This window comes from Diospyros lotus, chromosome 2, assembly GCF_014633365.1.
Source record: "Diospyros lotus cultivar Yz01 chromosome 2, ASM1463336v1, whole genome shotgun sequence".
Classification (NCBI taxonomy): domain Eukaryota; kingdom Viridiplantae; phylum Streptophyta; class Magnoliopsida; order Ericales; family Ebenaceae; genus Diospyros; species Diospyros lotus.
The window spans coordinates 40990159-41017583 of NC_068339.1; the positions used below are offsets into that span (position 1 = coordinate 40990159).

Below are 27425 nucleotides of genomic sequence, written 5' to 3' on the forward strand. Positions count from 1 at the left end.
CTAGTATATGTGGATGACGTAATTGTGACAGGAGATGATGAGGAGGAACAAATACTGCTAAAAAGGAATTTGGCTCTAGAATTTGAAATCAAGGAGCTTGGTATCCTCAAATATTTTTTGGGCATTGAAGTAGCCTACTCTAAAGATGGTATCTTCCTATCTCAACGTAAATATATTCTGGATCTACTTGCTGAAACAAGGCTTACTGGAGGTAAGGGTTCTAGTGTCCCAGTGGAACCTAATGGAAAACTATGGCAGAATCCTGAGAGTCAACCAATTGACAAAGGTAGATATCAAAGGTTAGTGGACAGATTAATATATCTTTCTCATACTAGACCAGATATTACCTTTGTTGTCAGTCTCGTGAGTCAATTTATGCATAATCCAACTGAGGAGCACATGCAAGCTGTAAGGAGGATACTTAACTATCTCAAAACTAATCCAGTTAGAAGTTTATTGTTTAGGAGAGGAAGGGAAATTGATGTTAAAGGTTTTATTGATGCGGATTATGCTGGATCTATCACTGATAGAAGATTGACCACAGGATATTATGTATTCCTAGGTGGGAATCTAGTGTCTTGGAGAAGTAAGAAATAGAGTATCGTGGCTAGATCAAGTGCAGAATCAGAGTTTAGGGCTATGGCCCTCGGAATATGTGAATTGTTATGGCTCAAGATTATCCTAAATGATTTGAAGATAAAAACTAAGGAAACAATTGAGTTATCTTGTGATAACAAATCCGCTATAAGCATTGTACACAATCCTGTTCAACATGACAGGACAAAACATATTGAGATAAACCGACACTTTATCAAAGAAAAATTGGATGCAAGTTTAATCTATATCCCTCATGCGTCATCTGAAGAACAAGTAGCTGATGTATTCACAAAAAGCTTGGCAATCAAGAAGTTTGAAGATCTAATATGTAAGCTTGGAATGATAGATATTCATTCCTCAATTTGAGGGGAGAATGTTGAAATATGATAATATCGATAATTCCTCCAATCTCTCTAAAATCTAAGAGGAGATAAAATCTTATCTATCTCTAAAATTTAAGAGATTTGTTACTAGATATGTTGTTGTATTTGTATTTTAAATAAATTTGTTTGTATTTTAAATTTTCTAAATTGTAGGAACTTTAGTCTATTTAAACACCTTATGGTATAATCAAATATTAAGACAGAAGTAGGGTTTTCTTCCAAATTCTTCCACTCCAGGCTTTGTTCTTGTTGTTTGTTCTAATTTTTTCAACACTAACAACTACCTCACTTAAAAGCTTCAATAAAAAAGGGTAAGCCAAACAGCCTCTAAATCATATCATACTTGAGCATTACCCCCAGGCGAATGCCCCCCGGATCACACAGAAGACCAAGTATGCATCATGTCAAATCATTACATACAATTTTACACATTAAATACATCATCTCGGAACTAATACATGTATTTAATTCTTAAGATAGACATATTTCTAACTTGGGAAATAAATGCTCCACGCATAGAGGCAAATCAAGTAGTCTCATATGCTAAGGATGCCCAATAGATAGACAATATATTTTTAGTCTCGTTTATTGAAGACAGCCTGCATAGATAACCTATTCACATCACAAACATTTCATATGATTTGATGAAAACCCAAAGTTAGTAACGAAGTTACCCAACTTTTCAAACCCTTAACAAAAGTTATTCACACTTAAATTCATTATCAATAATATATACTGGGGATTGGTATCACATATCCCACTTTGCACTGAACCCATAAAATAAACTTTTCAAGCGCCACCATTTAGAAGATAACGATTTGAAACTTGAATCTAAATCAACAATTCCTCTACAGCAGCTGAATTTTTGACCAAAATTTACAACAAATCATGTAATTCTGGCATCATCCAATCTAAACTTGCGCCACCATCGAACCTGCAAGGAGTTTAGGGGGGGGGAAGAAAATGCTAGCGGGTAACTTTCAAAATTCTCTGGGAAGTATTGCTGTAAGGACCAGTCCATTAGATTAAGATCCCTTTCTGCTGCCAGCAACATTTCTCAAATTGACAGCTTCAGTAGGGCTATACAATTCTCTGCCAAATGAGGTGCTTGTTCGAAAGCCACGCGATGAAACATTACGAGGCGAACTCAAACTTGAGTCGCTGCCTTTAAAGGCCTCTGTCTCCAATGTCTTGGCTTCATCAGCTAGCATTGCCAACTGTTTCAAAAAAATTAACTCACATATTAAATTTTAGCGAGAGACCACATATGGTGAATTAACTCACATATAAACTGTTTCAACCCCCAACCCACAACAGATGAGTTGAGGGGGAAGAATGCACCTAATTTTTCTAATTCAACTCAGGTTTTACACGCAACAGCCACACTCAAAGGACCATGATGTTATTCAGGAAAAATCATTGGAGCATGGAAAATACAACCAAGGGTAGAATGGTAACACTAATCATTGTTGATGATGAGGCAAGTGCAGATCCAAACTAAGAATTCAATGACAAACTGATAAAAAAAGTACTCTTCAGGTTTTCGGCACATGGCATCTTTATACTTTGAATTTACTGCTAAAGCTTCTTCCCTGTTTTTTTGTTTTATAGCAAAATACATAAAAACTTAAAATCTAGTTAAACTCGGTAAAACATTCAGATTAACAATGATGGAAATTTGTACAGCCTCCACTTGTTTGAGTAAGAATAGTTTCTGGAATACCTTGTAAGTTTTGTGGAACACGACCATGTCTTTTCAGTCAGTTTTAGAAAAACAAGTCCTTATTCTTAAACATGAATTCCTATGCTTTCCTAGAAGAAATTCCCATTTAGGTATCAAATAAATAAATAGGCCTAGGGGAAAGTCAAATTTCAAAACGTCTCAAACACAAAATCAGATGAACTAGGCTAGTAAAGGGACCAGGTTTGGTTTTGATCCATTTATTTAGGCCCGATTACCAGAACCCAATTTCAGATTTGATTATAGATATAATAAACGGTCTAGAAATAGATTTATTAGTTTCAATCCAAACCTCTTAAAATTAAATATATAATATATTATTATACCATGCATAAAAAACAAAAAAAAATACATAAATATAAGGGTAAATTGACCCTATACCCCTAAACTTTGACTATTTAACTTGGGACACCCTTTGAACTTCAAAATTGGCCCAATTAGTCCCTAAACTTTCTAAAATTAACCAACCACAACTCTCCCTCTATTACTAGCATCGTTATGTATCTTGACTGTACACCACTTTACTTTGAACTTTTATTTTTCACCAAATCAGTTTGGGGAAACTTTTAGGGCAGTAGCAGAAAAAAAAAAAAGTTTAAGAGGTCTCTGCGCCAAAGATTCCAAGTTTAGGGAGTGTATGGTCAATTGACTTAATGCTGTTAGTAGCAAAGTGGGTGTCATGGCTAATTTTTGAAAAGTTTAGAAACTAATTGGGCCAATTTTAAAGTTTCGTAAGTGTCTTGAGTCAAATAGCAAAGGTTAGGGGGTGTATGGCTAATTTACCCTATATATAAATAATTAAAAGAGATTGACCAGCCCATCTTAAAAACTCAAACACATTGAAAGAAGTTGGATTGCCATTGTCTCCCATCTCAAACCCATTTCATTCAAAGTTCAAACCCTAATGTATTGCCAAATCTCTCTCTATAATCTCACTCACCTCTTTGGATCTCTCTCCATGATGATGAACTTTCTCTATCTATAAACACATATATTGGCTACTAAACTAATGAACTGATCAACAAATCCGGTTAGATCCACTCCAATCTATTGTGGGTCTAGCACTGAAGATATATATGATCACCCAGACCCAATTCTGGATCCCATGACAAATGTAATAAATGGTCCGGATATGGATTTGTTAGTTACAACCTGATTAGGTACCGCTTACAGGCCTAGATGAAACACCAATTCCTAATGAAATTCCAAATGGTTTAATAGATTGCAATATTTTTTTATCATCAAATGTGAAAAAAATGGAATTGTTTGATACCCGAATTTCATTTTCTCTCAAACGGTCATGGAGAGCATTTATGGCAGGACTTAAGCTGCAAGTCAGAAAAAGGCAATGAGAGTAAATAAACTGCTGAGCACAAAGTTACAAAAAGAGAAGTTGAAAATGTTTCCAACCAGTACTCCATTAATTTGCACATGGATGCCTGATAAGTTGATGTGTGATGGATGAAAGTAAGCGGGTGCACTTTCCCATCCCTAAGGCACCAAAAGGAAAGAAAAATAAAAAGATAACATCATATAAAAAAAGAATTGTTAACTCAAGAAAAATAATACAGAAGGTGTACAAGAAAGAAGAGACGACACAGTACCTCACATTTTGTAAGATGGCTTGGTTATATGCTGTTTGCTCCTCTTCAAATAGCACAAGTTGCAAATCTGTAAATGATGCCAAGGGGCAATCAAGCTTGAGAAGTGCCGAGGTTGGCAAGACATATAGGGGGATTTCCTTCCTGACAAACTCTGCACCACTGACAGCAAAGAAAAACCATTGAAAGATTAATCTTAAGAATCAATTTCTTCCAAATTCATGCAGGGTAAGACATTGTGATTTGATAAATAATGGATGCATAAATAACATAGTTCAACACGAAAAATATTAAAAACTACAAAATGCTAGAAGAATAAAAAATAAAACTCAACACTAGAAGAATATTGAAAGTCAACTTAATGGCTAGCAGAATATCAACCCAAAGCCTCATAATGGTCAATGTACCGAATATAAAACCACGTTTGAAATATCATAAAACACCCTAGCTCTGTAAAAGCTCAGCCCCACCTCCCCCACCCATATCAAAAAGAAATAATGAAGTACATACTCAATCATACCTCATGTCCAAATTTGAACGATGCAACGCCTCTTGCATACTGTCTGACATATCCATGGGGTCTATATCAACAATAGCATTATCTAAGTTTTCGGCACGGTAGTTTGCTCCCATTCTTTCGGTCCCTGAGTAATTGGCATCAGTACTGCCAAAGAAACCTCCAGGATCTGATGATCTTCCACCCTAGCCAATCACATATAATCTATCTGGATTGGTAACTGATCAAAGAGAGATAGTAGCAAGATGTAAACAACATAGAAGCAAAAAGATCATCAATCTTAACTTACAGGACCTACAAGGTCCTGCCCCTCTATAGAGATGATAAAAGTTCGTTCAAGGACCCGCTGAAATTAGCCATTTCTGAGATCTAAATGATCAGGTCCACCACCTTATTGATTACATATAGTAGGTCAGCTACTAATATCTTAAAAATGCTTTTGCAAAAATGGAATAAGATATATAATAATTAAACCAAATGGTTCAGGTGTTTCAATTATCAAAACTTTCCAATTTTCTTAGTCAAAGTTATTGATAACAGTAATCCATATATGTCATGTGCAGTTACTCTGGTTCAGAAAGTCGAACATAAAATTTACTGCTACAAGATAACTTTTCTGGATGTTACCCTTTTCTGATGGCAACCCAATTAATTTTAGCAGCGTCTGCAGGCATAATCTAGAGACACATCTAAGTTGATACATATACATGGAGTTTACCTAATGGCACCAGTTGTCCCTTACAATAGGAACACCCACTGAAGAGAGATCTTATCTAATCCTATCCAGAAGTATTTGGTAAGAACAAGAATAAAAAATACAGGATAAAAAAACATTAAAGCTTTTACAAGAACTTGTAGATGCAAAGCATATACTGGTGAGGATGTGCTCCACCATAAAGTTTTATGAGCCCCCCCCCCAAAGAACAAAAAAAAGCCAGAAAGATTACAGGAAGGTTCAAATATAATTGTGAAGAAATTTTCTGAGTCAGATCTGGCGTAATTTACCATTTTACAGGAATGAAGTATGTCAAGTTAAATTTGGTTACAGGAGCATTTAACTGAAAGCACGAGAAATTGTCTAAAAAACAATAAAAAGCAGAAGGTTCCCTAACGCAGTCCTCATAACATGTACAGGCCCCCTAAACACTACATGAGCATACCACCAGCATGATGAACACAAAAACAGGATTGAACCTTCCAGCATCATAAACATACAATGTGTTCAACTTTTCCTTATTTTTCCCCTTTTTTTTTTTGGTAGGATTCAACTTTTTAAGTTTTGAAATTTATATATTTTGAGAAGAAAGCGATATACCTTAAAAGCCCCAGCAGTAGCTCCTGAGTTGCCCGTATCTTGTTCAAGAATTTCTGCTCTTCCAGAACTAGATTTAGTGGATGCATTCTCTGATGAACTAAAAGATGATTCTAAATCGATAAGTGCACTTCTATTAATAGGGGAGAGAGGAACTGCTCTCAACATGTGACTCTGCTTGCCATCCAAGGACTGGAAAGCAATGACTTGGATTCTTCCTACCTGAAAATATGCCAAATATATTCATAACTTACTTATGCTACACATTTTCACACACGTGCACACACATGCAAAAAAAGAACATGCCTGACTAGTACATAATTACCACAAACCTTATGCGCGTCTTCACTAAAACATGAAAATATCAGCCCAATAAATCCAGAATCAAGTAGCTGATACATAGCCTGTGTCCGCACATCTGAAGAAGGCATAAGTATTAACATACAAATCTAAATTCAAAAAGTCAGTAGAACTTCAACAGGTATTAAAAGAAACTGCTTCAAATCTAGCCACAAGATATTAACAGAAAAAGCAAATAGTTTAAGACTTGATATATTTTTCCTATATTCACAGGAAAAGAACTTAAGAAAAGATATACCATAAATAAATACACAAAAACAGATATTATGCATACCTACAATGTCAAATGGATTCATATCAACGAAGAGAAACTATTTAAGCACTAGATGATTAACACATTCCTACTGCATACCATCGGGACAAGTCAATGTTTGTTTTGTTTCAAACTCCCATCTATTGGACATGTGCATTGGAGCCAGTGTCCTTAAAAGATACAAATTACCAAGTAAATTATCTTTTACCAGTCTCTAATCCAGTAAAGCATACATCCCTAAACCCCTTCCCCCCCCCCCCCCCCCAAAAAAAAAAAAAAAAAAAAAACCTTTTTGATAAATAAAATGTCACTAAACACAAAACAGCCTTAAGAGGGTCTGAATCAAGTGCCAAGGAAAGAGATGAAGCAGTAAACCTGACGATCTAATCATAGAATCATAGATGCTATCTACAGGAAAAGTTTAGCCATTTAAAGAACTGCACAAAAAAAAAAAAAAAAAAGCAAGGAGTATCCACTGCGGACCAACAAAAGAGAAGCAAGAAGAAGTTCCACCCACGCAACATGTTGAACTCTGTGCCCTATGTCCCAGACCTCCTTTCCCCTCAATCTGGAGATATAAAGATATGTATCATAAATTAGGTAGGAGAAAAGATGCTCAGACACTTCCAGATAGATGTCAGACACAATCTTTTAATTTTTTATAACCAGACACTTCCTAGGACACTTGAGCATGTGCTCGTAAGGTAACATGTATATGGCATAAAAGTTTAAAAGAATAAGTTGAAACCAATTATAAGCAAGATCAATGTGAATCTATTAACTTGAAATGAAAATATTTCAGAATAGATATAACAAGCTCCTACTACTTCACTGGTATTTAGAATGCGAAAATTAACCTTTTGCTATTTTATGTCTAAACAAATAAGTTTATTTGTGATAAAAAAATGAAAATGGCTATATTTTCATGCACAAATATAAATATATATGTATTTGTTAATGCATCCCAACCATGAAATATTTTAATACTTCCTAAAATTACCATACCTCCTTGTCTATTCCCTGTGTCCATGTTTGATTTATTAGAGTGTAATGGCTTATGCCTACAACTACAACCTGTAGGAGAAAATGATTGAGAAGCAAAGGTAGTATGTATACATATTCACAATACATTACAATGGAGATCACTGAACATATTTACATTACAATAAAAATGTTTCCAAATACAAAGTTACTTAAATTCTCTTAATACTCCCCCTTAAGTTGGAGCATAAATATTATGCATATTTAGCTTGGAACAGATAGCACTCATTTTAGTTCCACTGAATGACTTAGTAAAAACATCGGCTAATTGATTTCCTGTTCTCACATAACATGTCTCAATAACCTTCTATTGGAGTTTCTCTAGAGTGATGTGACAATCCACCTCAATATGTTTGTTACACAAGAAATACTAGATTAGATGCAAGTGACTAGCGGCTTGATCGTCACACCAAAGCTTTGTAGGTGTCAAACTATTAAAATCTCAACTCTTCAAGTAGTTGACGAATCCACATTAATTCATAAGCGGATTGGGCCACCACCTTATATTTTGATTCTGGACTTGAACCAGCAACCACAGATTGCTTACTTGCTCTTCCATGACACTACGTTTCAACACACAAAACCAGCAGTAGACTTCCTATTTGATGGATATTCTGCCCAATCAGCATACAAGAAGCCCTCTATTCTGGCATGACCCCAATGACAATAGAGAATACCATTCTGAGAGTCCTTTCTCATAACTGCGTCCCAATGAGTAGTTCTTGGGTTTTCCATAAATTGACTGGGTAATCAATATCTGGTCTTGTTTAGCCAGATAGTTCAATCTGCCCAACTATGTAGGACTCATGTAAGAATTACAGTTAATTTTATAATCCTTGGTAGCTTATTTTAGTTCCATACATGATATCAATATTGTTAAGCTTGGGTTAAATTTACTATTTGAGTATTTTATTCATGTTATAAGTACAGACATCTTTTAGATTATATTTGTTAAACTATTTATCAAATTGGTATTGTATCTTATGATATGATATGATTCACGATTCAAAATTTAGGCCTTCTGATTCACGATACATAACTTGATTTGACAACCATGGTATGGCTCATTAACTTGATTCTTTTATAATTTTCAAAAATTTTAACCATCTTTATTCCTATAAATAGGCACCAAAATGCTCTTTTTTCACTCTTCCAACATCCTTTTTGATTTAAGATTGGATTAAATAATTTCATTAAGCAAAAAATGCCCTCTTCTCCCATGCATTTTCATGCTTCTATCTGGATATTTGATCCAACGGCTTTACTACAACTTTTACAAAATTGTTTTCTTTCATTTGGACATCATGGGTTAGAAATCAAAAGTGTTAGCTGAACTTAACTGATGGGCTCATGGAACTAAGTAATATACCCAAAACCTCTCTAGTAAACTACCAACGTGGGATTGGGTCATTACAAATTCCCTTCCTTTAATATCTAGTGTCCTTGCGAGGTCAAAAATCACATAACGATCAATTTGACCCAAGGAAAAATCAGAACACTTTACTAGGCCACACCCACATAGTAGTGGTCCTGGGTTAGCTTTGATACCATTTGTAACACCACGAGTCCTCACCCAAAAATAATAGTTGAGGTGACTTATAGGCTCATGGGACCAAGTAATCAAGACCTCCCCAATAGACAATTAATGTGAAAGTGGATCATTACAATAACACTTATTTCTCCATCTTCATTGAATAACTTTGAGAAATCCTTGATTGCCTCATCATTTAGTAGTATGTTTTGGTTTTAGTCTTTTATGCATTTTACTTAGCTGAAATCTTTTGTTTTTCTTTTTCTTGCCTAAGCAAGTTTATATACATCTCTTTCCCCATCTTTTATGTGAAGTTGTTGATATGAATTTTCATATGCATTTGAGTTTGCTCCAGTAACTACCTTCTTAACTTCTTTTTTGGCCAAAATATGCCTCTTTAGGTTTTCTTCAATACAACACGTATGTAAAATTTTTTAGCAAGCTCTCCTAGGTTTGATTTTTTCTTGTACCACTTTATTCCACCACTAGTACAGTTTGTTAATCATACACATGTTTGACATTAATGCCTTCAGAGTCTTTTACTCAATCAATAGTGATATCTATCCCCACTTGCATGCATAATTTACATGACAAATATTAATTCCCATACCTAGTTTAAAGCATCAATACCTTTGCCCCTATGCCCATGCATAATATGGACAAAACGTACAAGGGCCTTGTGAGTTGCACAAACGATGTATGTTATTAATAGATTATATTGCAAAGGCAATTACTAAATTGCCTAGATTTACAAAACTTACATCAACTCAACTCAAACTCATGCAGTTCTGAATTGTTGTTCCTCTCTCTCTCCCTAACATTAATGCCTTTAGAGTCTTTTACACAATCAATAGTGATATTTGTCCCCATTTGCATGCATAATTTACATGCCAAATATTAATTCCCATACCTAGTTTAAAGCATCAATACCCTTTACCCCTATACCCATGCATAATATAGACAAAACGTAAAAGGGCCTGATGTGTTGCACAAAAGATGGATGTTACTGATAGATTATATAGCAAAGGCAATTACTAAATTGCCTAGATTTACAAAACTTTGGTCAACTCAGGTCAAACTCATGCAGTTCTGAATTTATTGTTCTTGTGTGTGTGTGTGTGACATTAATGCCTTTAGAGTCTTTTGCTCAATCAATAGTGATATCTGTCCCCACTTGCATGCATAATTTACATGAAAAATATTAATTCCCATACCTAGTTTAAAGCATCAATACCTTTACCCCTATGCCCATGCATAATATGGACAAAACGTAAAAAGGCCTTGTGAGTTGCAGAAATGATGGATGTTATTGATAGATTTTATTGCAAAGGCAATTACTAAATTGCTTAGATTTACAAAACTTCCGTCAACTCAACTCAAACTCATGCAATTCTGAATTTGTTGTTCTTCTCTCTCTCTCTAACATTAGTGCCTTTAGAGTCTTTTACACAATCAATAGTGATATCTGTCCCCACTTGCATGCATAATTTACATGACAAATATTAATTCCCATACCTAGTTTAAATCATCAACACCCTTTGCCCCTATGCCCATGCATGATATGGACAAAACGTAAAAGGCCTTGTGAGTTGCACAAAAGATGGATGTTATTGATAGATTATATTGCAAAGGCAATTTCTAAATTGCCTAGATTTAAAAAACTTAGGTGAACTCAGCTCAAACTCATGAAGTTTTGAATTTATTGTTCTCTCTCTCTCTTTGTGACATTAATGCCTTTAGAGTTTTGTACTCAATCAATAGTGATATCTGTCCCACTTACATGCAAAATTTACATGACAAATATTAATTCCCATACCTAGTGTCATATCCTCAAATCTAACAGCGGTAATTTCGGTAAAATTCAAGAGAAATTGGAAGGAGAGAGAAAGTTGGGAAGAGAATGAGAGAAAAATTAGGAAAAGAGGGATCATTCAATCTTTAATTGGTTGAGTGCTCCCCGTCCCCTTAAAACTTGCCTTTTATAGGCATACCTGGTTGTTCTTCAGTTTTTGTAACTGAAGCTCAACAAACAAAGCAACAACCAAGGCATCTAACCGAATTACAACAATATGATCTAATCGAATTACAACAGTATGCAGCCCAATTACAGTATTGCCCTTCTAATATTCAAGGGTCATGACAAATCCCCTCTTCTTGAACGACTTCTTGTCCCTAAGAAGTATCAAATCTAGCTATAGATTGATGCATCAACCGATACCAGCCTTTACTGCCTTATTTATCATGCTTTCTTCCTTTCTCCTCTAACACTTCTTCATGGGGCAGCTGAAGAGTAGTAGTGTTCACAGTCATTGAATGTTCTTTCTCCGTCTTTTAACTCAACAGCATGAATCGAGTGTAGCTGAGCCTCTGGAATCTCTTTTTGTAATAATTTCTGCCACACTTCTTCGGTCATATCTTGTAGCCACCGGTTTCTTCTTGGAAAACAACCTTTTTTTCACCTTCTTCCTTTCCTTCTTCTAATCCTTCCATGTGCAGTACTGTAGCAGCCTCCGACATTGATGGCTGGGACTGAATTTGTCTCCACATTTTAAGCATAATCCTAACTTCCTTCGCTATTCCATAGTAGAAGATTTAGTTGTATTAAAGTTAGGATAATCTTGAGAATTCCCTTGATTTCCTTCCACTTGTTGACTGAACGAAGGCTGAACTTCCATGGAGAGCGTGTACTTCTTGACAATCGTTCTCAATGCAAGTTCCTGGAGCTTGGCTTTCTCTGCAGCCTGCTTGACGGTGGCTGGTTGCATCATCTTCACCGTCGGCCTTAGTTCATCGTTCAAGTCGTTGATAAAATTGGACACAAAGTAGGGTTCATCCAGAGTCAGGTAAGAGAGAGTTAACAATGATTTCAATTCTTCAAACCTGATTAGATAAGCATCCAATGCACTTTCCTGTTTCAATTTGTTGAACTCCTCTACCACATCTGTCATTGCTCTTTCATCGAAGCGAACACAAAATTCTCTCGCAAATTCATGCCAACTCAATTCTGACCGTTTGCCCACCCCTGAATCCACACATCCACCACGTCGTTAAGACACTGCCAAATTTACCTTTTGACTTTCGACCACATGGAAATGAAAAGAACCTTTCACAGCGCCAGATCCGACTAGCCCCATCGAATGCCGGTATTTCCAGCCTTGGCATCGGTGTATTGGTCTGGCTTGTATATCCCCCTTGATTGGAGGCCCCTGCTACAAATTCTGGTTGATCCCCTATTCCTAGAGGATTTGGAGTACGGTAATGAATCCCTGCTCCTTCCAAGATTGGAGTTGTGACCATTCTTAGGGGAAAACATGTTGGCAGACTTGCATTGGGAAACCTCAAAAATAAACTCAGAACAATCCTCAATTGCTGCCCGAACTCGGAAAACTCCTCCCGAAGACTAGAAACATCCTTATGAACAACGATAATCTCAGCCTTCACATTTTTCTCTACCGACATCAACATATCTTTGGTCATCGTGTTCTCGGCCCTGCCACAACTCACCTCTTTTTACATTTGGCAGAGCCAGAGTTCCATCATTCGAATCAACCCTCCAGTTGCTCCTAAGTTTGGCAAAGGCCAATCTCCATCGCATCCAATCGGGCTTCCAATTGTTTCATTTTTGTTTCTTCTGCCATGTCTCCACCGACTACCACCCTCGGTTAACACACACTTCCTTCTTGTTTGGCCTAGTTAATTGTCTCGATAGGCCTACCTGTCATCTTCAAATCCCACTGTCAACGGAACTCCTGCCCCAGTCACAAACCCCCTATCTATCCGCATCGCCACCTTCAACGGAACTCCCACACCAATCGCAAACCTCCTGGCTGTCCACGTCACCACCTTCAATGGAACTCCCGCACCAATCGTGAACACTTGTCTATTCGAGTCGCCTCCGATGTGCTCGCCTATCGACTTGCCTACCAAGGGCGTCGACTCTAATACCAATTATCATATCCTCAAATCTAACAGTGGCAATTTCGGTAAAATTCAAGAGAAATTGGAAGTAGAGAGAAAGTTGGAAAGAGAATAAGAGAGAAATTAGGAAAATAGGGAAGATTCAATCTTTAATTGTCTAAATGCCCCCCCCCCCCCCCAAAAAAAAAAAAAAAAAAAAATCCCCTCGCAACTTGCCTTTTATAGGCATACCTATTTGTTCTTCAATTATTGTAACTAAAGCTCAACAAACAAAGAAACAACCAAGGCATCTAACTGAATTACAACAATATGATCTAACCGAATTACAACAGTATGCAGCCCAATTATAGTATTACCCTTCTAATATCCTAGGGTCGTGTCACCTAGTTTAAAGCATCAATACCCTTTGTCCCTATGCCCATGCATAATATAGATAAAGCATAAAAGGGCCTTGTAAGTTGCACAAAAGATGGATGTTATTGATAGATTATATTGCAAAGGCAATTACTAAATTGCATAGATTTACAAAACTTAGGTCATCTCAACTCTCAAACTCATGCAGTTCTGAATTTGTTGTTCCTCTCTCTCTCTCTGACATCAATGCCTTTAGAGTCTTTTACTCAAACAATGGTGATATCAGTCCCCACTTGCATGCATAATTTACATGACAAATATTAATTCCCATACCTAGTTTAAAATGTAGAAAAATAGGTTAAAGGATGTAGGAGAAACAAGAACAATTATGTATTCTTGATTGAGATGCATGGTATTACATTCCCTATTAACAGGGGAGAGGAATACAACATAGGAAAGCTACATAAAAAGGAAAGATATGTTGTACACTATACAAAGAAAGAAAAAGATACAAAACAAGAATATGAAATATCCAAAAACAAGACTTCTTTCTAAATTCTAAAGATAAGATCTATTTTGATTTAGGAAAGTTAGATTGAGAGATAATCTGCAACCAATTCCATGATTCTGTGATTAATTCAACACTCCCCCTAAAGCTCTTCAAACCTCTTGATAGGTAGACCCTTTGTTAGTAAATCAATTAGCTGATTTTCTGAAGTAACAAAGGGTAAACAAATTTTCCTAGCTTCTAGCTTTTCTTTGATAAAATGGCGTTCAATCTCAATATGCTTGGTGCAGTCATGTTGCACTGGATTATGTGCAATGCTAATTGCTAATTGATTGTCAAAAAAAAATTTCATTGGACACCATGACTAGGGATTTGTAGATCATCTAACACAATTTTCAGCCACAATAACTCACATAAACTAAGAGCCATTGCCCGAAACTCAGCTTTAGCACTAGACCAGGCTACTACACTTTGTTTTTTACTTCTCCAAGACACCAAATTTCCTCCCAAGAATACATAGTAGCCTGCACTAGATCATCTATAAACAAGAGAGCCTATAACTTCCAATTCCTTCCCTGATTTGAATAAAAGACCTTTCCCTGGTGTTGATTTAAGATAACACAATATTCTTTCACTGCTTGCATGTGTTCTTCAGTAGGATTATGCATATATTGACTCATTAAATTAACAGCAAACGCTCTGTCAAGCCTAGTGTGAGATAGGTAGATTAACCTGCCTACTAGTCACTGATATCTCCCCCTATCAACCACTAGACTGTCATTTGGTCCCAACTTCAGATTAGGTTCTAAGGGTGTACTTCATGCCTTGCCACCTAGCAGCCCTATCTCTTCTAATAGGTCCATGGTATATTCTCTTTGGCAAAGAAATATACCATTCTTAGAGTAGACAACCTCTATCCCCAAAAAGTACTTAAGTCTACCAAGGTCTTTAATATCAAACACGGGCCAAATTCTCCTTTAATAGCTTCTGTCCATCATCATCATTTCCAGTGACAATAATGTCATCTACATACACAAGTAAATCTATTAGAGTGCTTTTCTTTGAATGCTTGATGAATAGGGTGTGATCTCCCTTGCTTTGCCAATACCCCATTTCCTTTATAGCCTTTGAAAACTGATCAAACCAGGCTCTTGGGAATTGCTTCAACCCATAAAGAGCCTTCTTTAATCTGCAAACATGACCTGATACTCCATTAGTAAAACCAGGTGGTGGCTCCATAAAGACCTTCTCCTCTAAATCACCATGTAGAAAGGCATTTTTGACATCTAATTGCATCAACTCCCAGCCATAACAACTAGCTAAAGATAAGAGGATTCTCATTGTAGTCATTTTTTCCACGAGTGCAAATGTCTCCAAGTAATCTATGCTATAAGTTTGGGTATACCCCTTAGCTACCAACCGGGCTTTCTACCTTTCCAATGTACCATCAGCATTATATTTCACATTAAACACCCATCTGCACCCTACAGGTTGAATTCCCTTTGATCTAGGCAACATTTCTCATGTTTGATTTTTCTTCAAGACCCTCATTTCTTCATGCATAGCATGTACCCAATTCTGATTTTGTAATGCCTCTTCTACAGACTTAGGAATAACTATGGAATCAAGGGAAGACAAAAATCCTTAGTGTTTAGGGGAAAACCTGTGATAAGAAATGAAATGGGCTATAGGATGTTGTGTGCAGCTCCTAACACCTTTTCTAATAACAATAGGTAAATCCAGATCACTGTGTACAAGATCAAGAAAAATAAAGGACTGAGTTAGTTCCAAACCTGACTATGGGACAGATGATGGGCCCTGCTTGGCACATGGATTAGGTTGTTCCTCCCTCTTGTACACATATGGTGAGCCTTTGAACCTCACAGGAGATGTCCTTGGTTGGACTGATATTGGAGAATCAGGAGATGTTTCCAAGTCTCCTGATTCTGCTGACTTGGGGTTAGGCAAAGTAGGAAAACTAGAAGAGATAGGATCTGGAGAAGAATGTGGTTGATGAGGCCGAGATTCTAAAGAAGAGTCTTCAAAAAAGGTAGATCATGGTCATCAGCTATAATCTCCCCCTGAGGGCAAGAAGTAGGAGACTCGAAAAAGGATTGATTTTTCACAAAAGTCAGATCTTTAGACACAAGGATCTTTTGAGTGGAAGGATGATAGCACTTGTACCCTTTTTGATAGGAGAATAGCCAAGAAAAATACATCTAAGGGCTCGAGGATCAAACTTATCCCTGTGATGTTTAGAGACATGAACAAAAGCCACACACTCAAATACCTTGAGAGGAAGAGAGGTATGAAGACCAATTTCTAGAAAGTGGGAAAAGAGACACTGAAATGGGGTAAGCTGATTTAGCACTCTTGAGAGGACCCTATTGATTAAATAGGCTGCAGTTAGCATTGCTTCACCCTAAAAGGATTTTGGAACAGAAGTGTGAAAACATTTGTCTTAGATTAATTTTCTGTACTTAGCATTTTTCTTTAGTAAATCTGTTAGCATAATTTTCTTATTGTAATGAGTGGTTGTTAGTTTGTTTTAGCTGGCCAGAAGGTGTTTTATTTCAGTTAGGATGGGCAATTGGTTGTAACTACCTTGCCCGCCTCTATGGTCTATAAATAGGGGTTGGGAGGGCTTGGAAGTATCATGAAAACATTTGGGTTGTCTTGAGAGAGTTGAGCGAGTATGTGCTAGGCCGAGAGGAGGGTTGATTTGTATTTTCTCTTGGGGTGTTCTTCTCTGTTTAGTCTAGGGTTTTAGATTGAGAGAAAGAGAGGATTATTCTAGTGCATGTAATCGCTGTAAGGATTCAAGATAGTGGAGTTTTCATGGGCCGGGCCTAAGGCAGTCTGGATGTAGGTCTCATCTATGAGATTGAACCAGGATAAAATCTTGTGTTTCTTGTGTGATTAGTTGTTGTTTGTGTTCCTATTTCTTGTGATTTCTATCGAGTGTTGCGTGGCTTAATTTCTGAGGGTGTAATTGGTGAGTTCTTGGAGGGATAGTAGGTTGTGTGTGTGGCGGTCCTAAGTACAACAAGAAGGTTGATGCAAGAGAGCTTTAGCAACATTTAGGAGATGCCTCATTTTTCTCTCAGCAACTCCATTCTACTGAGGGGTATCAACACGAGGATTTATGGATAATCCCCCTTTATTGATTAAAGTAGTCTCTTTCATTAATTGGTGAGTTCTTGGAGGGATAGTAGGTTGTGTGTGTGGCGGTCCTAAGTACAACAAGAAGGTTGATGCAAGAGAGCTTTAGCAACATTTAGGAGATGCCTCATTTTTCTCTCAGCAACTCCATTCTACTGGGGGGTATCAACACGAGGATTTATGGATAATCCCCCTTTATTGATTAAAGTAGTCTCTTTCATTATTAGTTCTGAACCTTTTAATGGAAACCCCAAATTGAGTGAGAATCATCTTATGAAACGAAGGTAGGATGTTACTAATAGTTGTTTTATCTTTAAGTAAATATACACATGTCATTCTAGTGTAGTCATCAATAAATGATACAAACCATTTAATCCCAAAACAATTGGGAACTTTAAAAGGCCCCCACACATTAGACTGCACTAAGGAGAAAGGAAACAATAAGAGTTTATTGCTAATAGCATAAGGCACTCAATGGTGTTTAGATAATTCACACATCACAATGAAAATTACTGACATCTACACCTTCAAACAGATTTGGAAACATGGTTTTTAACAAAGTAAAAAATGGATGCCCTAATCTAAAATGTTGAAACCAAACATCAGATTGAGTAGAAGTGAGCAGAGAGGAGTAGGTTGGGCTAGGTTGATCTCCTGAAGGTGATTCACTACTCCTTTGTAGGTAGTACAACCCATTTAGTGCCTTAGCAGCACCAATCATCATCCCTGTGGCTAGATCCTAAAACACACAATCATGAGGTGAAAAAATCACATGGCAATTAAGACTTTGGGTAAGCTTGTGGATTGAAAGTAGATTGGTGGAGAGGCTAGGCACATAAAGCACATGTTGGTCAAGTAGAGAGGGGTTCAAACATACATTCCCTTGCCCAACTATAGGAATAGCTTGGCCATTAGCAACTGTGATTTTTCTGGAGTTGGTTACTGATTTATAATTTTCAAACACTTTCAGGTTAGGTGTCATGTGATCAGTAGCTCCAGAATCTAAGATTCATAGTTCATTCCTAGCTATATATGAGGTAATAGAGAGTTCAGAATTAAAGCACATACCTGCTTGAGCCAAAGAACATTCTCCTTGAAGAGTCTTTAAGAAAGACTTCAGTTTCCCAATCTCCTCTGCATTCAATTCTCCCAAGTATGAGAAGACAGTTGAGTCAACTTTCTCAGTTGGCTCCTTTGGTTCTTTGGTTGAGAGGTAGGCTTTTGCTTGGTTCTTAGGCTACAAGTTCTTGAAACCTCCCATTTATTTTAACACTACCTTTTTTCCATGCAATTTAAAGCATATTTCTCTTGTATGTCTTGGCTTCTTGTAGTAAGTACGCCATAGCCCCACCTTAGTTTGCTTTGAGGAAGACTGATCTCTACCTTGCAGAGACTTCTACACCTTGTTAGTTACCATGGTCAATCCCTCCATGTTATGATCATTAAACATGGTTGTCCTCATGTGTGTCACAATCCCAAGGATCCCCACAGCTATAATTGTCATTATATTAGTAGATAGCTTACATGCATTACACAATAATTGTAATTTCCTTTTCTTTTTTCTATTATAAGGCTTTGTCCTTAGTTATAGGCAATTAGGCTATTTGTTGTATTGCATATGGGATTATGTGGGGAGGCTGTTAGACTATGTATAAGCCACAATTGAGGATGGGAGGAATTATGTTTTGAATTGATAAATGAAGCTTTGATTTCTCTCTCTAGAATTCTCTCCCAATCTCCCTCTCGTTTCCCTCTGCTCTCTCTAATTACTCCCCTTCTCTGTTTCGATTCCATCTCCTTGCTGTTCCTCTATAATCCTTCCCCTATTTCTTGTTGCATTTTCCTCCCTCTTCATCTAATTGCCCTCTGATTTCTCTCAATTTCCAATCCAACCCTAGACTAAACCCTAGGTACACAACATTGTGCTCCTCACTTCTTACTATAAAATAGACCCTATTTAATGATGGCATCTTTTCCCTGCTAAGTATTTGTGCTCTCACCTTATCAAACTCAAGGTTAAGGCCTACCAAGAACTCTACTATTCTATCTCTCTTCAGCATAGAGGTCAAAATAATAGCATCCTCACTACACACCATTTTTATGTCTTGATAATGGTCCGATTCCAACTAAAATCCATTCATCCGATTGTAATACTCAGTTACAAACAAAGACCCTTGTTTTGTGCTACTAATTTTTGTTTTTATTTCATATGCAACTTATGCACCTTGCACCTTAGGGTAGGTCTTCTTAATTGTTTCCCATATATCTCTAGCGGTAGATAAAAACATATAGTTTTTACTTACCTCGGGAAGCATTGCACTCCAAAGCCAAGACATTAACATTAAGTCTTCCGCATCCCAAGCAACAAAATTAGGATCTAAAGCCTTAGGTGTTGATCCAATGAGATGAGTTATTTTCCCTCGGCCCTTCAGAAAAGTTCTCACCAGCTGAGACCACTGAAGATAGTTCCCACCATCTAGACAGTAGGAATGGGGCATTCCTGGTAGCTCACTAGCTAGAGCCCCACTAACAAATTGCTCAATCGACATTGCTTCTCCTTGAAATGGGAGAAGCAATTTAAAAAATTTCCGACATTATAGGGAGATATAGCAGCAGGATAATGAAGGAGAAACAAAGGAGTGACCATGGCAATAAAGGCTCACAATTGATAATCAGAGATAATAGGCTCTGATACCATAGATGTAGGAGAAACAAGAACAATTTTGTATTCTTGATTAATATGCACAGTATTACATCCCCTATTAATATGGAAGCGGAATACAACATAGGAAAGTTACATAAAAAGGAAAAATATGTTGTACACTATACAAAGAAGGAAAAAGATACAAAACAAAAATAGGAAATATCCAAAAACAAGACTTCTTTCTAAATTCTGAAGATAAAATCTGTTTTGATTTAGGAAAGCTAGATTGAGAGATAATTTGCAACCAATTCCATGATTATGTGATCAATTCAACATAAGCACCAATACCCTTTGCCCCTATGCCCATGCATAATATGGACAAAACGTAGAAGGGCCTTGTGAGTTGCACAAAAGATGGACATTATTGATAGATGTTAGAGTAGAAGCACAACAATCTCAATAATTCTCGCAACTCAATAGCTCACCCTAATCACTCCCACACCCAAGAATACAAATGATATAGGCAACACAAACAAGAACCGAGAAAACAGTAAGAGCACAAGAAGGATTTATTCTGGTTCGGTCTCAAAATGAGACCTACGTTCAGACTGCAATTTCGCCTTCCAATCTACTATCTTGAAAACACACTTGAGAATGATTACAAAGAGTTTCCCAAATCCACCTTGCCCATATACCTTGAAAGTTACCAGGATTCCAGAGATTACAAGACTTATTCTCAGCCTTCCTCTCGATCTCTCACTCAATCCCAACCCACAAGATAGAAACTGAAGAAACAACCTTTCTCGGAATGAAACACACTCCCTTGACTTGCCCCACGATCGCTATTTATAGATTATAGGGTCGTGGGTTACAATAACTAACCAACTGACCAAGATTAACCGGCTAACTAAATCGGTCGGCCACTCTTCTAGAAACATGCCTTCTAGAAGACTATTTATTCTAACCTTAACCTAGAAAAGGAAACATACCAATGCAAGCATACAGAATATTTGTTTACATAACTTCTAATCTAATACAAATGACATAACAATAGATTATAATAAAAAGACAATTACTAAATTGCCTAGATTTACAAAACTTAGGTCAACTCAGCTCAAACTCATGCAGCTCTGAATTTATTATTCCTCTCTCTCTCTCTCTCTCATTAATGCCTTTGGAGTCTTTTACTCAATCAATAGTGATATATGTCCCCACTTGCATGCATAATTTACATGACAATTAATTCCCATACCTAGTTTAAAGCATCAATACCTTTGCCCCTACGTCCATGCATAATATGGACAAAACATAAAAGGGCTTTGTTGTGAGTTACACAAACGATGGATGTTATTGATAGATTATATTGCAAAGGCAATTACTGAATTGCCTAGATTTACAAAACTTACGTAAACTCAGCTCGAACTCATGCAATTCTAAATTTGTTGTTCTTCTCTCTCTCTCTCTCTCTCTTTGACATTAGTGCCTTAAGAGTCTTTTACTCAATCAATAGTGATATCTGTCCCCACTTGCATGCATAATTTATATGACAAATATTAATTCCCATACCTAGTTTAAAGCATCAATACCCTTTGCCCCTATGCCCATGCATAATATGGACATAAAAGGGCCTTGTGAGTTGCACAAAAGATGGATGTTATTGATAGATTATATTGCAAAGGCAATTACTAAATTGCCTAGATTTACAAAACTTAGGTCAACTCCGCTCAAACTCATGCAGTTCTGAATTTGTTGTTGTCAAGAAAGATGAAAAAATGCTCTTCTTCAATCTTATTTCCCTTAGATGGGTAGGACAAATTATATACAAAAACTCCTTTCCTAAATCAGGAGGTTCCTAATAAGAAAGACTACAAGTATGGATAGGAAAGTACACCCAATCCTAAAATACAACAGCTAATAAAAAAGATACAGCCAATGAAGGAGAAATATACAGCAGATATCTAAATCAAAAAAATACTATCTTTATTTTAGGAAACATATCAACCAATCACTGATTTCACTGATTTGCTCTTGACCGAGAATAGAAACCAGATCTGGTCCTTCATTGCTGACAGTTCTCTCTCTCTCTCTCTCTCTCTCTCTCTCTCTCACTCTCTGTGGGGACATTTTGTTCAATAGAATGTACATACAAAAGAAAGGAACTTTTCTTCTATGAAATAGAGAACTTGCCGATTCACCACATTAAGTATGAATAGAAGAATTTAATATTATGCGACCAATAAAATCAAAATATAAAAATATTTTGTTATTCACAGAAGAACATTTGACTTACCAACATGGGAAGGAAGAACAGTGATGTGAGGATGCGAGTGGTACCAACCAATTACTCTTGTTGTTCTTCCTGTTGCTGAAGTCATTTTGTTCTATGCAGTTAATTGCACAAGGTCACGTAATAAATTCAATTAGCAAACAAGTAAAAAGGTATTAAGTTCAGATCACAGCAGACTAACAAGATTATACTGTGCAGATTAAAAAGACAACCGAGTGCCCATCCACATATTTTACTCATCCAGAAAAAGGAAATAAATAAAAAAAGAAATTTCTATAAAGTTGTAAAGTACAGATTGCCTAAAAAGGCTGTCAGAATTCACAAAACTTTTGCTTGCAATTAGAACTTTGGAGTTGTACAGGATAGGCAAATTTACCACCCAAAATTGCAGAGATGGATTTCTGTAATTTGAAATCCCACTACAGCCCTGGGGAAAGAGTTCTTGCCTCCATGCGAGTAACTAGATATGGTTGTCCAATTGGATTATTACATAAAATTGTGTTTCATTTGGAAAACTGCAAATTCATGGTATCATTAGCTGTAATATTTCTTCACAGTTCTGAAAATTAGAAGGGAAAATAAGACTAGAAATTTGCATGGAAATAAGAGATATATTTTACAAAGTAAGATCTCTTGATGTACATATACCTGCTGGTCAGATTACCTTATTCGGTAACATGTTCCAATATTCATAAAATATATTTTTTTTGTTTTATTTGTCTTTCATTTTGGCTTTTTTTGGGGTATGATACCAGACATTTTATTTTAGGGCTTTCAAGCTGTATGAGCAACCAAAAATCTATACTCCTTTTTAGAAGCTCAAGCAATTTTATTCTGCCTTTATCATTTAGATGGTCTGTGATCTTCCATTTGACCAACTTTATCTTCTGTTTTTTTTTTCAAAACTTTTTCTTCAACCATTCCCAATTTGGCACCTAAAATATTTGCTCTAACCCCAACAATCTAATCTTATTCAGACTAGTCCACCAAATTAAAAATACCTCCATTACTTTTTCATTTCATCTGAAGACTTTACTGAAAACTTCCTAGAACTTAGCTGGATTTGTCAACAACAGAATTTTTCACCACCTTAAAATAGAGGATAAACAATGTTCTGACATACAATCTCATAGTAATTATTGTTCAAATGTGTTCTCTACTCCACTCAAATGCATCAAGAAATGAAGTAGTTTCAACCATTTCATGAAAAATTACATGCCATTTCTTCCTCTTTGAGTCCATCATCCTTTTTCTTAAAAATGCTTTAAGGTCAACAAATAAAATCACTTAATAGAAATAATGTCTGGTAGAGTACCCCAAAAAAAGCAAAAATGAAAGACAAATAAAATAAAAAAAAATAATACTTCAAAATTACACTTGAGGGTTAATCAACTATACAAATTAGCACATAAATTTTTTATAAATAAATTATACAAATAATTTTTCTTTAACTTTTCATAAAAAATTTAAATAAAAAACTAACCTAAACAAACCAACCTAAGACAGTAAAAAAAATATTAGAGCAGATACTAACCTGAACTAAGAGTAGAAACTAAAGCAAGAGAATAAAACCAAAGAGTAAAAAAATCTAAATTAATTAAAAGAATAAACAAAGAGTAAAGCAGCACGAAGAGTAAAAAATCAAGCAAATTAAAAATATATATAAACTAATTTAAATATCAAACTAATTGATGTTGCTTCCAAATGCTTATCAAATTATTGCAGTTGTCAGGAAAAAAATAATTTTTTTTAGTATTATTATTAATCAGAAATCTTGTTTATAATATATATACACGCACATAACTCCTATATTATCCAAACCATGGTTTGAACCACACCAAACCACAATTTTATGGTTTGGTTTCAAGATTTCTACATTCTTCCAAACCGAACCAAATCGCACCATGCACACCTCTCTTCCTCTCCCTCCTTCCCACAACCCGTCCCCCCTTATCTTGTGAATCTTGAGTACAAAAGTCCTACCTTACTTTTGCATGCATGAACGTGTGTTTGTTTCTTTTTTAACTTTGAGATGTTTCTGCTTGTGAAAAATAGAATTCATATATTTTCTTATAATTACGGTACAACGGTTGTGTGATGAAACTGTTACTTCTGTATGTAGCATGATATTTGAGTTTATGGATTATATTGACTAATGGCAGTTTTCAATATTTGGTAAACTCTGGGTATTATTTTGTAGACATAGCTACCATAAATATATTTTTTTGAATATCCTCACCGTGTTACTACCCTAGGTCTCTCCAAATCATTATATTCCTAGTTTGTAAGCATGTCATATCCACACTTGTGGTTCTTACTAATGGAAGCTTATCCCATTTTAAGCGGAGCAATAATGATTAAATATCATTACTTTAAGCAATCAAATTCGGCCAAATCTCACTTTGCAAGAGTCTAAGACAGCTATGAGAATTTTGTAAACTGAGAAAATAGTAACAAAAAGAACATATTTTCTCCCCAGAAATACCACATTTAATTAGCTAGACAAGCAAATCTTAACTGGTTCAGTTGAAACAGGAAGGGAAAACAAGAACAGTTAAATCACAAGTATTGACATCTATTCCCTCTCCATGTCCCCATATATGAAGGGGTTTCAGATGGGTGGATTCTCAGAGAACCATAGAAATTACAATCCAAGGTGCTTACCACTTGCATGTGTCCCAAAGTGGATCGCTATTAAAACAGGTGTCGGGTGGGTGGGTTAGGCAGAGAAGTATTGCTATTATTATAAAGATGCTTATCAACCAACAATATTTCTCACTCTTGCCACCTAAGTTGTACAACTAAAACGACATTAATGATGCTGCAACTTACAGAGATAACATCATCCAAAAAGCAACATAATGATTGTCATCGAAAGGAAATGCAAAAACAAATATTAAAAGAACCATAAATAAGAAAATTTTCAGGGTCAAAGGGAAAATAGAAAGCAACAGGGGAAGGATATTTCAGCCTGAACAGAAGCAGCAGTCAACTGTTCAGGATTAGTTTCTACTCTGTCCTTCCGCCGATCAGAACGTGGTTGTGGCAATGCTCCCCAAATTAGTGCAGTCACACCCCCATTTTGTGAGTTCTGAAATAGCACATATCAAAACCAACCATAGTAGTTATAAGCTTTTTTCAAATTGATTCCAACTAAAGGCAGCAAAAGCTGCATGCTAAAAATCTCACAACTCGTCCTTCTTCTATAACTGTGTTGTTCGATCAGTACCAGAAAACGCAAAGCTATGAACAAACAAAGGGGAATGATAAACTAATTGAGTCCATCTGAACCTAAGGTTAGAAAAGGGGGAAATTAGGAACTAATACAACATTGCATTCTCCATCTGCAAATTCAGAAACACTGGAAATACAGCGAAAGGTGCGATAAACCAGACAGGTTTAATTCAAAAGAAATGTAAATTTAAGGTAAAATTCATCGAGAAATGCACAGAATAATTTGAGGAGAAATAGCGTGAGTTCATGAGAAAGGAACAAATAGAGACGAAACCACAAATAGAAGAAAAGCGAAAACAAATGAAAGTTCAGTTCGCTCGTGATCCCAATTGTTTAGATAGAGAGAAGACTAGCCTAGGGCGTGAAGGCCATTTGGGGAAAGAAGTAAAACCGCAGAAAGCAAAAACTTAATGTGAGCAGGAACAATTGGAGAGAAAGGGTAGGGTATGCGGGGACCTGAATGTCGCCGAGAAGAAGGCCCATGATCTCTTCGGTCTCAGTAGATAAAGCGTGGGTGAGACACGTTAACCACACTTCCTCCGCCATTTTCACGCTGCACAGCGACATTTTCTCCTACAACTTTCTTCTGGATAAACTCTGTTTCTTCCTCTTCTTGAAATGGGTGGGTGAAGAGTAGAAGAAGAAGAGGCCGACAGAAGAAGGGTAGATCGAATCGAAGAAGCTGAGAAGGCGACGATGATTTAATGGGGATTGATTTGAGGCCCGTAGTTTAAGCGAACAGAAGAACTAGTAAGATCACCATTCCTGTTGCAGTCCGCTTGATTAGCCCAATTGTCTAAATCCAACTTCCCTTTTGGGGGTCCAGAGGCCCGGCCCCGCCCCAGCTCGGGTTTTGAATTCAAACTTTATATAAATTTGAGTTATTTTATGATTTTTTTGTGATTTATTTTTAACATTGTGAATTATTTTTAACATCAAATATATAATTAAGTTAAAAATTAAATTTAAATTGTTAAATGCAACTTTTTATTTATGTGTGCATAACACCAATTACACCTTTAGTTCTCTTTTAAGATAGTCATATTCAGTGTTTGCGTTAGCGTTAGTTTTCCGACAATTAGAAGTTCTTCATCTTTAGGTTTGTACCCCTTATTCTCTATTTCTTTTTGTGTTTTAGTGTCGTCTTTTTCAATCTTCATCTCTGTATATATTGTTTGTCTTTAGATGTCTTTCGATATTTGTGTTTCTTATTCAAGTTTGTAACAGTTGACATTTAGCGTAGGTAGCTATTAGATGTCTTAGAGTTTGTTTTTTTATGGGGATTTTTCACTTTTAAGTAAACAATTACTTGAATGATTGTTGATAAGTTGAAATTACACTATGGTGAAAAAATAAAAATATAACTTGGAAGATGTTGGAGAGTTGGATGATTGGAGAGGTTGCCATGCCACATTGCAACAAGCATACGCTTGTTGATTGGTATGCAAGAAGGTTAGTGTTTGCTTGTCGCACAGCGGCTACAGTTAGTAGCTGTTGTGTAGCAATCATGTGTTATTTATGTATGTACTTAGTTTGCTTTTGCTTCTCTTCTTTGAAAGATAATATTTTCTTTCTCTGTCTGTCAATCTTCTTGCCTTATGAAAGATTGTCAATATCGAGACATTCATCTAAAGATTAATCTATATAGCCTTTTCGAAGGAATATTTCAAGGTGAAAAAAAAGAATGAGATTAATTCTTAAAATACAGCCAAAGAAAGATGACTTGTGAGTGGCTAGATTGAATCCTTCACGATAGAAATGCCCTTTTCACTTTTCTGCATAACTTAGGTGGATGGCGAAGAAGCCCTCCATTCCCCTATCAATTGTAAGGAAGTCACCCATCGATTGAAAATAATGTAATGATGTCATCGTGGGTATGATTTCCCATAATGTTCCTAAAGAAGTTGGTGGGAATCGCTCCCATTTCTTATTTTTCATCAACATAAGTTTTTACCATTTTATCACTTCTATACATCTTTTGA

At 36.2% G+C, this 27425-nt stretch overlaps 1 protein-coding gene across 2 annotated transcripts; it reads right to left on the reverse strand.

The window, feature by feature from the left end:
- Window positions 1–1659: 1659 nt before the first annotated feature.
- LOC127794492 (uncharacterized) lies at window positions 1660–26218 on the reverse strand. 2 transcript variants are annotated; one of them, XM_052325634.1, is made up of 10 exons: window positions 25900–26218; window positions 25174–25300; window positions 22213–22299; window positions 6484–6569; window positions 6155–6373; window positions 4843–5024; window positions 4326–4484; window positions 4132–4212; window positions 3995–4049; window positions 1660–2197 (listed from the first exon to the last, which is right to left on the reverse strand). In XM_052325634.1, the coding sequence occupies exons 1-10, from the start codon at window positions 26008–26010 to the stop codon at window positions 2006–2008; spliced, it is 1299 nt and encodes a 432-aa protein (XP_052181594.1). In that variant the 5' UTR covers window positions 26011–26218; the 3' UTR covers window positions 1660–2005. The 2 variants fall into 2 exon arrangements, with proteins under 2 accessions (XP_052181594.1, XP_052181595.1); XM_052325635.1 differs by lacking the exon at window positions 25900–26218 and adding an exon at window positions 7248–7332 and having other exon boundaries at window positions 25174–25199.
- Window positions 26219–27425: the final 1207 nt, after the last annotated feature.

Bases quoted from the DNA above. Each gene is read 5' to 3' on its own strand.
- LOC127794492 (XM_052325634.1), bottom strand. From the start codon at position 26,010: ATGTCGCTGTGCAGCGTGAAAATGGCGGAGGAAGTGTGGTTAACGTGT. The intron at 22,300-25,173 runs TATCCTTCCCCT...CTGCATAGAACA, and splicing joins TGCTTCTGTTCAGGCTGAAA to AAATGACTTCAGCAACAGGA. The intron at 5,025-6,154 runs GTATATCGCTTT...GTGATTGGCTAG, and splicing joins CTACTGCTGGGGCTTTTAAG to GGTGGAAGATCATCAGATCC.